At 36.5% G+C, this 11,685-nt stretch overlaps 1 protein-coding gene across 6 annotated transcripts in view; it reads left to right on the plus strand.

Annotated features, from left to right (window-relative positions):
• The window catches only part of ATXN7L1 (ataxin 7 like 1), a 122,993-nt gene that overhangs the window by 101,935 nt on the left and 9,373 nt on the right, over positions 1-11,685 (plus strand). For all 6 annotated transcript variants that reach the window (XM_085298046.1, XM_085298069.1, XM_085298055.1 and 3 more), the window contains 5 exons: positions 132-214; positions 1,063-1,319; positions 3,673-3,865; positions 6,374-6,495; positions 9,815-10,754. In XM_085298046.1, the coding sequence (XP_085154172.1) occupies positions 132-214; positions 1,063-1,319; positions 3,673-3,865; positions 6,374-6,495; positions 9,815-10,754 (1,595 nt within the window). The remainder of the gene's footprint in view (positions 1-131; positions 215-1,062; positions 1,320-3,672; positions 3,866-6,373; positions 6,496-9,814; positions 10,755-11,685) is intronic.

Raw genomic sequence — 11,685 nt, forward strand, 5'->3', positions numbered from 1 at the left:
GGGCATGGTGGTTCAAGTTGCGCCTGGTTAAATCAAGTACTATCAGGCAAAAGTTATGCCTGGTTAAAATTTCTGGAATAATCTTTTTCCCTCCCCTTCCCCTCCCCCTTTTTTTTCCTGTCCTCAAACAGAAAGAGAATTTGACCCAAATAAACACTGTGGAGTACTGGATCCTGAAACAAAGAAACCTTGCACAAGATCGCTCACCTGCAAGGTATTTTTCTTAGAAGATAAAATATCAGATGCTTTGTTATAGTTTAAATCCCACCACAGTAGTTTGAGAGGTCATACCTGCTCCTGTCTTACAGACAATGGGTATGGTATTCAGACGCTGTCCTCAGGTAATTCTTTTGAGTAATTCTGTTTCTTTGAATCAGAGCATCTGCATTATTCCACTGATATTTTTAAAAAGATGTTTTTCTTCTTATCATTTTGTTATGCAGAAGGCATTAATGTTTCATGTAGAAGYACGAGTGTTATTTAAAATGCTCCTTTTTTGGTTCATGTGTACAACAGTGTTATAGTCAATTTTTAGTTAAAATGAACGTGATTTTCCCACAAGAAATTACTTGTAGGCTGCCCTTATAATAATAATAAGGCTCATGTCAAAGAGTAGCAACAACATTTATRACGAACATTTATATGTGTATGTGTTGCCTGTCAGTAGAGATAATCAGATAATTTGCTTCACTATGTATTCATATTTTTCAATCTAATCAAACCAATTTTTCATTGTAAGCTAAGAGCTACAGTGGTTTTATTTCTTAATATTATATACTAAAATTATTGGAATAACATTTACTACCTTAGAAAAGGTAAGTCAGTAGTATATATTATGAAAATTGTTGCAAAAAGTAATTTTAGCATTGACATTGGGATTTCTTGTGAATGACTTCAAAAATTATCAAAGATAATGTGGCATAACAGCTTTATTTCCATAACTGTGCCTAAAGTTGTTTAAAGTAGATTTTTATCTTTTAGAGTTGTAGTGTATCAGAAGTATAGAGGACTTATAAACAATATCATGCACACACAAATACTTTTTAACCACCCTATTTTTAGACTCATTCACTTAACCATCGACGAGCAGTTCCAGGCCGTAAAAAACAGTTTGACATCCTTCTAGCTGAACACAAAGCTCGGTCCAGGGAAAAAGAAGTTGCAAAAGACAAAGAGCATCCAACATCTATAAGGGAAAGCTATCAGAGCCAGCCCACACCAGCACAAGACTCTCTGTCAGGATCTTCAGTGAACTCTGGGCAAGAATCTAAAGTAACTTCTCCTGCAAAATCTAGACCACCAAATTCTGCACTTCCAAGGTAAGTGGTTCTTCAGTGTGAACTGCTGCATTCTGATGTCACTGTAACAAATACCTTACTCTTGTGTACAGCTTATGCAGTATACATTCTGTACTTTTTTGTGCTATTGAATGATTAAATATATATTAATATAAGAGTTTCAGCAGTAGAAAGTATACAGTACACTTAGGTTAACATAAATCTCTCTACAGTACCTATTGCCTGACTGGAAATGGAGTAAGTAGTGGTGCCCATCCTCTCTTCTGAATGTCACACTAGCTGGATGTTTTGGCTAAAATCGTCAGTAATAGTTAAAAACACTTACATTCAGAATATTCTGACACATTTTGGAATAAGAGTCTGTTTAGATGAATCGGGACAGGTACTGGGGGACCAAATTTTCAYGTTTAAGTAGAAATTTCCTCTGCAGATACTTCACTGGTGCTATCAGTGGAATAACTTGTGAAGAAAGGTGTAATTTAGTGTAAGTGAAGATATAAACATCTGGGTTTTAAAGCTATTAATTTGAAACTGTTTGGAGTATATCATTCCCCATTTAGAAGATTTTTCTTTCTGGACAAAACAGACTTTAGAAAGACAATCCAAAAACAGGCTTCAGAGAGACAATCCAAACTTCTAAAGACATCAGTGAAACTCTTTCACATTTAGAAGAACTAGTATGAGTTCCTGAATCAACTGAATTCTAATTATTGCCTGATAAACTTCTCRTATATTTTCTTCTGTACTAGTTTTGGCTGGAATAGCTAAGCTAGTTGGGTGTTTATTTTCTTTATTGTTTATTTTCTTTCCAGAAGGCTTAAGTTAGTTTTGGGTGCCTATTTAGGGGCATTTGTACAAAGATACTGTCCCTATCTCAAACAGATATTTGCTACATCTGCTTTCGCCATTTTTTTTTTCGGAAACAGCCATTTCCAGTGTTTTCTATATGTTCATCAAGTCATAGTGAAGTTTTAGCCATACCATGACAGAGATGGGTATTGCAGGACTTTAAGTGAATGGGCAATAAAAGAATACATGTAAGTAAGTTGGTGAGAAGCCTACATAATTATCATTAAAAGAAGGATCTTATATGGCCCTTACATAGAGGGGGGCACAGAGGGACTGGCAGATGTTTTTAGTAGGCGTTACAGTCAAACAAAACTTGCATGGGATTCAGTGARAGCCAGGTGAAGAATTCCCAAAGAAAGGTAGAATGATATGTGAGGAAGATGATTTTAGTAGTTACATTTTGTGTTTATACAACTCATGCTTCTGTTTCTACTGCAGTACCTCTGTTCTGTCATCTTGTCTGCTTTTGCAAGCAGCTGTGCCAGAGAAAAGCAGCCTGGCTCTCTGCTGGGACTCAGCAAGCCTGCAGCTCTGGTACTGGAGGAGGTTCTGGGAGTGCTTCCTGGTCTGCTGCAGCAGGTTGCTGGTTTTACTTCAAGTGACTTAGCTTGACCTGGCCGACTTTTCCTGAAGAAGGCTAAGGAGCACTCGCACAATCTGTCCCCTGAAGAGCTACCGCAGCAGTAATTTCTAGTAGTTGGACATTGTTGAGCAATGCCTGCTCAGTTCAGAAGAGGTCATCTGTCCACAGGCTCGTGCTATGTCCTGATAGCATAAATTTACTAGATTACTGAGGACTAAATGATAGCTTGTTTTTTTAATCTTCCGATCTTGCTCAGTGTGAACATGTCCTCCAATCTCAAAGAGTTTGCGTACATCACATACTTGCTTGTATAGACAGTAATTAAGAATCCTTCTCATCTCCCCTTCTAATTTGACTTGTTTACAAGTTTATTTTGAAAGGCAGGGCACCATTGCACCCTGGTGGTGCAGAGACATTCCCTCTTTGTTTTATTGAGTTTTAGCAAAGGTAAAGAAAACATASATGCTCTAGGAGGTGCTTCCAGTTTCTTCATTTACTAAACTAGCTGTAGAGCAAGTAAGCCAAACACTCCTGTTATATTTACTATACTGATRTAAGTAGAACTTTTGTATGAAATAAAATTTCATAGCTGGACTTTCAGGATTTATCCGGTAGCATAGTAATGGTGGTATGTAAACAGATGTTACACATCTTATTTTTGTTTGCATTTTTAATATATTTTGCCTCTCTGAAAATCTTAAACTCAGCTTTATGGCAAATTTCCAATGTAATTTCAAGCAATACAAATGTACTTTCATTAACATTAACTTGATGATAACCCATGACGTCTTTCTGACAAGACCAAATGCCAGGTATTCTTTATCTTTTACTTTCCTTCTGTGTATGTTCATTTCTTGCATAATTTACTTGAAGTTTGCCTCTGGCAAGTGGTTTTACAGAGCCTTTTGAACACTGGTTTTAAAATGTATTTTCTCCTTCTAGACCATCATCTGCAAATAGCATCAACAGCAACAGTTCTTCAAACCACAGTGGGTATGTACCAGAACTGCCATTGCCTTCTGTGGGAGGAGATTTAACTAGCAGATTATCCAGTGATGAAGGAGAAGTGGATGGAGCTGAAGAATCTGAGAAATTAGACTGTCATTTTTCTGGACACCATCCCAGACCTCTTGGGGTATGTCTCTGTCTCTGGCATGCCTGGCTGTAATTCTTGTGTGATGAGGGAGGGGAGAAAAAAAGATACAATTTAGTAAAAATGTAAGGAATTATGACCTTATGTCCCCAAAAAATGTATTCTGAAAAGGACAACTACATCAGACAGAAAACAGTGGTATGGATTGGTTAAGATAGGAGGATAAGACTGGTCAGTGCATGTGACATTACTAGGCTTCAGGACAGGATGAGAAAAAGAAAATAAAATGAAGTTGTAGTTCTAGACCTTTGTCTCAGTAGACTGTAAATCAGGCATAATTCTGCTAAACTGAGAAGAGTTGCATTGTTTTAAAAATAACATGAACCGATAATCTTTGTCTCAGTTTTTATAAAATTAACCCTTGTGACTGGTTATAGCTCAGAAAATCATATGGCAGCAAAGTGTTATTACAGTGCTTTGTAACTCATTTTTGTAGTTTGTTTTGAAGCAATAATTAAGTATCATTTATGTAAATATATCTGGACATAGAAGCTATTGCTTCATTCGTCTAGAAATGGAGAGGGTACAGCACAGCATAGCCCATCTGCTCTGGAAGTGGCTTAAGTGTGTGTTTCTCTGGCAGCTCTTCTGTCTCTCCCCCATATTAGTAACAAATTTTATTGTAAGGAGTAAGGGCAGTCATATGGCATTTTATCTGCAGTGTGTATTTGTTTACATAGTACAATGCAAGAAGTAATGGGAGAACTATTGAACTTTTGAGCAGTCACTTCTCATAAAGATCAAGGAATCCAGTTAGTGAATGCCCAGCTGTATGCTTTCTATATGATGTGCACAGTAAAATTAAGTACTGTGATAATAGTAACTTTGTCTGTCTTTCCTGGAGTAAAGGAGAATGTGTAAAGGTAGGACACTACAAAAAATGAGATGAACAGAAATGAGATGAAACTGCATATATGGTTCTTAGCTAGTAGATAAGAATTCTTACTATATTCCGTATAACAAAATGATATCCAGTAGCCTCCTGCTTGCCTCGTAGTTCTGTATTCCCCTTATTTTTGTTCCTAGAGAATGCTGATCTTTGCTCACGTCTACCATGCATGTTTGGCCTGGTGAGCTTTTTGGCCTGCTCCTTCCTTATGAATTGAATGCTCAAGGCTCACTGCACTTGTGTCCACACAATTTAAAGAATAATCCAAATCCAGCCAGTTCTTGTGTAGGTGTGATCAGTGAGGCATGGTTGTCAGTACCACTAGTCATTTTGTTGTAGGATTCTAGTGCTGTTGCAAGGCAAATCTGACTGCTTCATCTCTTCTTTGAAATCTTAGTTAGCAGGTCTCAACTAAAGCAATTATTGATAGTGCAAGTGCTTCTAGTTCATGTTGATGTGAAGTCAGAAGAGATTGATTTTAATCACCTTCAGCAGTTTAAACTGCCTTGCTAAATTTGATATAAAGGTGTCCTAAGAGTTTTCCTTAGATACTTCTTCTCTCAACTAAGTGGTGTAGTAATCAACAGTGAAAAGGCAGTAGCTTCATAAACTACCTCTCAGTGTTAACTGAGCTGTTTGACTGCAAAGCGAGGTTAGTTTTTCGACTAGATGGTGGTTTATAATAATTTGTTTAACCTTGCTATGAAACAGACTGAAGATAAAAAGTTAGTCACACCCTCACTGTCTGATCAGCTCAAAAGTAGTATAAACTTCTGCTGCTTTTACTGCATCAGTAGCTTCTCCTCTTGCCAGTGTTTGACTTTTTCCCTACACATTGGAGAGCTATCGTGAAAACACAGTGATTTATAGTAAGTCTCTCTCTTTCGCAAACGCCACTTCTCTACCTAATGTGAGATCAGTAAGAATGACCTAAAAGAAAGGGTAGATCTTCCCCCCAAATACCTTTTAACTGTGGTTTAAAATTAATTCAGAAAGTTTTACGGAAGAAATGATGCAGATACTCCTGAGTTTTGCAGAATTCAGAAAATATTTGTTTGTCCTTTGGTTGATTTTTCATACATTCTGAAGAGTGTATTGGGTGCCCTTTTGTAGAGGATGTGCCATAGGTGATGCTTTATTTTCTTTTACTGAAATGTCTTTAGTTTGTTTCTTTATGAAATAGATACTAAAGATAGTCCCATTGAGTCTTTTTCCTCTTCAGCTCTATTTTGATTCCTCTTACAGAATTATGAGATTAATGTGCACAGAATAGCATAACAGTATTTTTGAGGCAGTAGTAGTAGTATTAGCTAGAATTGCTCTCCTAAGAGTACCTAAGGATTTATATATATTCTCTGCTACGTATAGCTACGTGAGAGTAAACTGAATTGTTAGTGAAGTATGAAGCATACTTTACAATAACCTGAAACATTAGGCATGTATTTCATATGTCATACAAAAATCAATTATACTGTAGATAGTGGAAAATACCTTTCTAAAGTTTTTTTCTGTATAATACATATGTTTCTTGATCTATAGTTTATAATGTATCAATATTTTTTTTAATTTATAGAACACACCAAAATGTTTTTTTCTTTCAGTTTTGTTCATATGGCAGTCGCTTAATGGGAAGAGGGTACTATGTTTTTGATAGAAGATGGGACCATTTTCGATTCGCACTAAACTCCATGGTAGAAAAACATTTGAATTCACAGATGTGGAAGTAAGTGAGAGTTTTATAATTGGTGGATACTTTAAAATTTCTAATTTTGTAAGATCTGTTAACATTTAGGTGCATTAAAGCCCAATCTGTTCTGGGTTTGGAGATAGGTTTTGCTATGATATAGTTGTATTACACACAGGTTAGTTTCTGCCTGAGATTTGCTAAGAGGCCTGTAAGTTATTCTTGACATCATGGACATAATATTAGAGAACTAGAAAAATGCACTGATGCACCTAATCTTTGCTGAACTTTGCAAAAGTGTCTCTATTGAAATAAACATACCAAACTGTCCTTTTCTCTGCTGTTAAAACAGCTCTGGAGACTACTGACCAGACAACAGGTTATGTAGAGCAGGGGACCTTTGCATGCTACTCTTTCCCTCAAAACTGGATGGAAAACTTTTTTATACTTGTATCACACATCAGATTTCTTGTTCAGTGTCTTTTTTAAGACCTTTGCCAGAGTGTGTAAGATAGCGTAAAACGTGTGGTGTTTTTTTGTTTTGTTTTGTTTTAGGGATTTTTTTTTTTTGTTCTGTTTTAGTCCAATGTCCTCTAAACTCACTGGCTTTGAAGTCTTAAAATTCTATTTATGAATGCATATTGAACACCTCTGTATCACATGGTTCAGGTTTTAACACTGTAGGCGTTGGCTATGCGCATGCATTATATATATAAAAAATATACATGTGTGTGTATATATATATATATATATATATATATAAAAAAATTAGTACGTGTATATATATATAAAATCAAAAAGATTAAATATTTGGAAGCCTCATGGGATCTACAGATAAGGTGGGCTTTTTTGTATTCTGCTGTGGTACGTGTATGTGTATTCCAATATAATGACACTGAAGTGCAGTGTTTTGTGTTACTGTTTATCAGGACTGTGTTATATTCATTGGATGGCAGCCATTAGATAAACAAGGTTTGGGTGGTTTTTTTTTATATATATATATATATACACATATTTTGAAACACTAAAGCTTGACTTGTCTGACTAACCTGGGAACTTAATGATAACTGCTAGTACCCTGGGAGACCTATTTTGTAAATGGGTGGGCTTACCATAAAAGGGCCAGTTTCATGGGTTTTTTTATTCAGCTAGTGCTTGATCTGCAAGGGGGTCCTCCCTCCTAACTTATAAGTTCAGCTGTTTATACTAGAGTGTGCCACTCTCTGTTTTGCCTTCCACAAATAAAACTAATTTGGTATCTCCAAATAGAAGGATGAAAACTTTTTATCTATTGGTTTTGTTTGTCAGGGGAAGAGACATTCATGCATCTGAGAAAACRTGTCACTAGTATCGCCCCTATCATGAAGAACAAAACCAATCTCTCTATTAGTTCTGTGGTACAAGAAATAAACAGGCCTCATCCTGCTCAAACTAAATCCAGTTCTAAATGTTTTTTTTTTTTCAAAATCTAGCTCTTTCTGGAATCTCTAATATTGTAATGAATTACATCAATACTTATGTGTTTACAGAATACAAGAAGCTCACAGTGCTTGATCCCCTGTTGTATTCCTGTTACCCTCAGCCCTCCTGTGGACACTTTTCCTTGTCTTCCCCAAGCAGGGGCATGTGTAAAACTACTATTTTCTAACTGATGCTAGTGCAGAGCTGTAGCTATGGCTCATCCAGCTGAGACAAGGGGTAAAGATTGCAAGGTCATAATTTGAGAACAGTAACAATTAAGTACTTTCATCCCTAGTCCCCAGAGTATTTTGTAAAGGTGGCTAAGATTATTGCCCCTTCTTTACAAATAAGGAAACTGAGAAACTGATCTTGTAAGCAGCTTGTTCAAAGTTGCAGAGCAAGTCCTGGGCAGTAAACTTGCTCATTTTTGTCCGCAGAGTCTGCATGTAACCCCATGTGCATTTCTGTTGTGAGCATTGTGTTCTGAGAGTCTCCATGAGAAGAACAGCAAGACAGAACATCTCTAGTTAGGATTTAGGTTATGATAAAGCACTAACACCCCATAAAAGATTGATTAGGAATACTTCTTTGAGGGGAAAAGTAAATCTAAATATTAAAAAGATGTCAACATGAAGGATAACAAATGCTGAGCTGGTGATGTATAGGATATTAACCAAGAGAAATAGAATTAAATTGAGAATTAAATATTGGTTCAAATGATGAGAAAAGACCACATAATAATTTTGTAAGAGACATTATGGAAGTCTAATTCTTTGTTAACACTGGGCTATATAAAGTGATAGAAGATAAACTATTAGTGGCTTTGTAGAAAGGAAGTTGAATATATTCTGCTAATTTCACGGGTGGTATTATTATGTTTTATTCTTTGAATAGTATTCAACTAGTTATAGAGCTTACCAAACATTAATACTCTGTCAATTTTTCAGTATCAGTGAAACTAAAGAATAACTTCCCTAGCTAATTCTGACTAACCAGCTCTCAGATGAGCCCTTGGGAATAGCGCATTGGGAAAGGGATGAACTAAATCACTTGATTCCTCTTTAACCTCAGTGATAGTGATTCACAAACCTTAGAACTGACTCCGTTGTGACCCTCATCAATCTAATTTATAAGTTTAGGTTACTATTTAAACTGTTCTACAACTTGCACTTTCAAGCAAAGCACAAAACAATAGTGACTAGCACATTTATAGGTCTACAAGCAGGCATTTTATTTGCATTTTTGAATTGTTTTGTAAAATAGGAAAGGAAAATGAAACTAAATTTGTAAGAAAGTGATTAAATGGCAACATTATACAGTTAATTGCCACGTGAAGCCCTTGTGCTGAAGTATAAGACAGTTCTGGATTAGTGGAGGTACTGCAAAGAATATGTCATGACAGAATTTTGTAGGAAAAATTATGCTGCATATTTCTTTACCTAGTCTTCTGTCAGATCTCCACTACCTTCATAGATTTAATGTGCCTCATTTTAAAATACATTTTTAGGAAAACGCACTTCAGGATTCAGCCTTACTGAATCCTTACAATATTAAAACTCATGTGTTGGCCCTTTATTTATACTATTTTCTTAATCCCCAATTACTTAATGTCTGAATTGCAAGTCTAAAAAGAAGAAAAAAAATCAGAAGTAAAAACATTTTASACTGTTGTAGACTACAGAACTTGCTTTGCACTGTGAATATTAAAGTTCATGTGATTGGTAGGAGTCATAATCAGAATGACCTATGCTTGACTTTTTTAAAGTCCTTTCAGGAAGTTATTTCCTATCTGCATTGTTCAAGTGGAAATTTTTAGATGGAATGGAAAATATATATCTAAACCTCTTCTTCTGTTTGTTCTCCTCCTCCTCCTTCCCTCCCCTCCCCCCATCTTCAGGAAAATTCCTCCTGCAGCAGATAGCCCCATGCCTTCTCCAGCAGCACATGCCTCCACTCCTTTTCCAGGATCAGTCTTGCAGCCTTTCAGCAACCCTAGTGCAGTGTATATTCCTTCAACACCTATCAGTTCAAGAATCACCTCTTCTTACATAATGACGTCAGCCATGTTACCAAATGCAGCCTTTGTGACGGCGTCGGATACAAATTCGATCATGTCGCACACTACAGCTTTTCCTCATGTGGCTGCAAGTTTAAGTATCATGGACTCAACTTTCAAAGCGCCATCAGCTGTGTCACCAGTGCCGGCAGTCATCCCTTCCCCATCCCACAAGCCATCCAAAACAAAAACCAGCAAATCCTCAAAAGTTAAAGACCTGTCATCTCGTAGTGATGAGTCTTCAAGTAACAAAAAGAAAAAGCCGCAGTCGTCATCGTCGTCTTCATTATCTTTGCAGACATCTTCCTCATCTTCATTTTCAGGGTCCCACAAAAAGAACTGTGTCCTGAACCCCAGCTCAACTTTGAACTCCTATCAGGCTACATCTTCCTATAACAGTATGTCTGTGCACAATACAAATAATGGAACAAGCCCACTCAGTGCCAAATCGGAGCCCTCAGGACGGACTTCATTATCAAGTAGTTCAGCAGACTCAGTAAAACATATGAGCATGGTAGTAAGCAGTATTGACTCTTCTAATTTGTCTGTATCTTCTCTTGTGCACCACTCGGGGGACCACTCCCTGGGAGCACATAATGCAGTGTCTTCTCTACCCCTTTCTTTCGACAAATCAGAAGGAAAAAAACGTAAAAACTCTAGTTCTAGTAGCAAAGCCTGTAAAATCACTAAAATGCCTGGTATGAATAGTGTTCATAGAAAGAGCACTGCCAACCTTATTTCTGCGGTGCCAGATCCTACAAGCAGCTCCATCTCTCGGCAGGTAAGGGACTCTTCCAGTTGTTTTCTTGCAGGTCATGTTTGACTTACTTGAACTATTTCTTGCATTATGAAAAAGACAACATAATGTTTGCCTCAGATTGTTTTTAATCACACTACTTATTCCATAGGTTAACACAGAAACATATTTGTATTTATTTTGTACCCATTATGGGAAGATGCTTTGAGTTTACAAAAAGCATTTATACTATATTAAAGTATTTTTATAATGAATTTTATTCAATTAATAAAGTAGCCATTTGTATCTTTGAAAGTAAAATTGAATGTCTAGAATGGTTAAATAACTTCCAGGAATTAATTTCTTATCTTAAATCTGGTCTCTCTGAAATAAATTGTCTGTTACTAAAACAGGAAGATAAGGGTCAACATTGCTGTTCATTTATTTATTTTCCCAAACATGTTGCTGATTGATTTTGTAATGTTTTGCAAGTCACCTCATTTCTCACCTATGTAAAATGCTTACATCTGTCTACCTTTTCCTGTGGGGGAATCTACGATCCTAGACCTCAGATGCCGTTTCCTGTTTGAAAGAGGAAAAAATTAAGAAATTAAAATCCTTTAATAGATAGGTTGGGGGGGGGAGGAGGAGGGTTAAGTATACAAATGTTCAGAATATTGAAGTCAGTGCAGCAGGTAAGGTAGCAATCTCTTAAGTCGTTGTCAACCAGCAGTACACTTTTTTTTCCTCCCCAGATCATGGTGCTATAGAAGGACAAAAGTATAAGATATGAGAATTGATTCGTTTTGGTGAAATACTGCCAATAGTATCTATATAATGATCTACTGTTAATTCAGCTAATGTGTCCAGTTCTCTGCAATGGAGAGAAAACAAAGCTTGACCCTAACCTCTGGAAGGCAGTGAGAAACAGAGAAAATATGATAGCTTAGAAAATCCAGAGTAGGTAGCTTAAGAC

Source organism: Rhea americana, unplaced genomic scaffold, assembly GCF_003343005.1.
Source record: "Rhea americana isolate MKP2758 unplaced genomic scaffold, rheAme1 scaffold_1, whole genome shotgun sequence".
Taxonomy (NCBI): Eukaryota; Metazoa; Chordata; class Aves; order Rheiformes; family Rheidae; genus Rhea; species Rhea americana.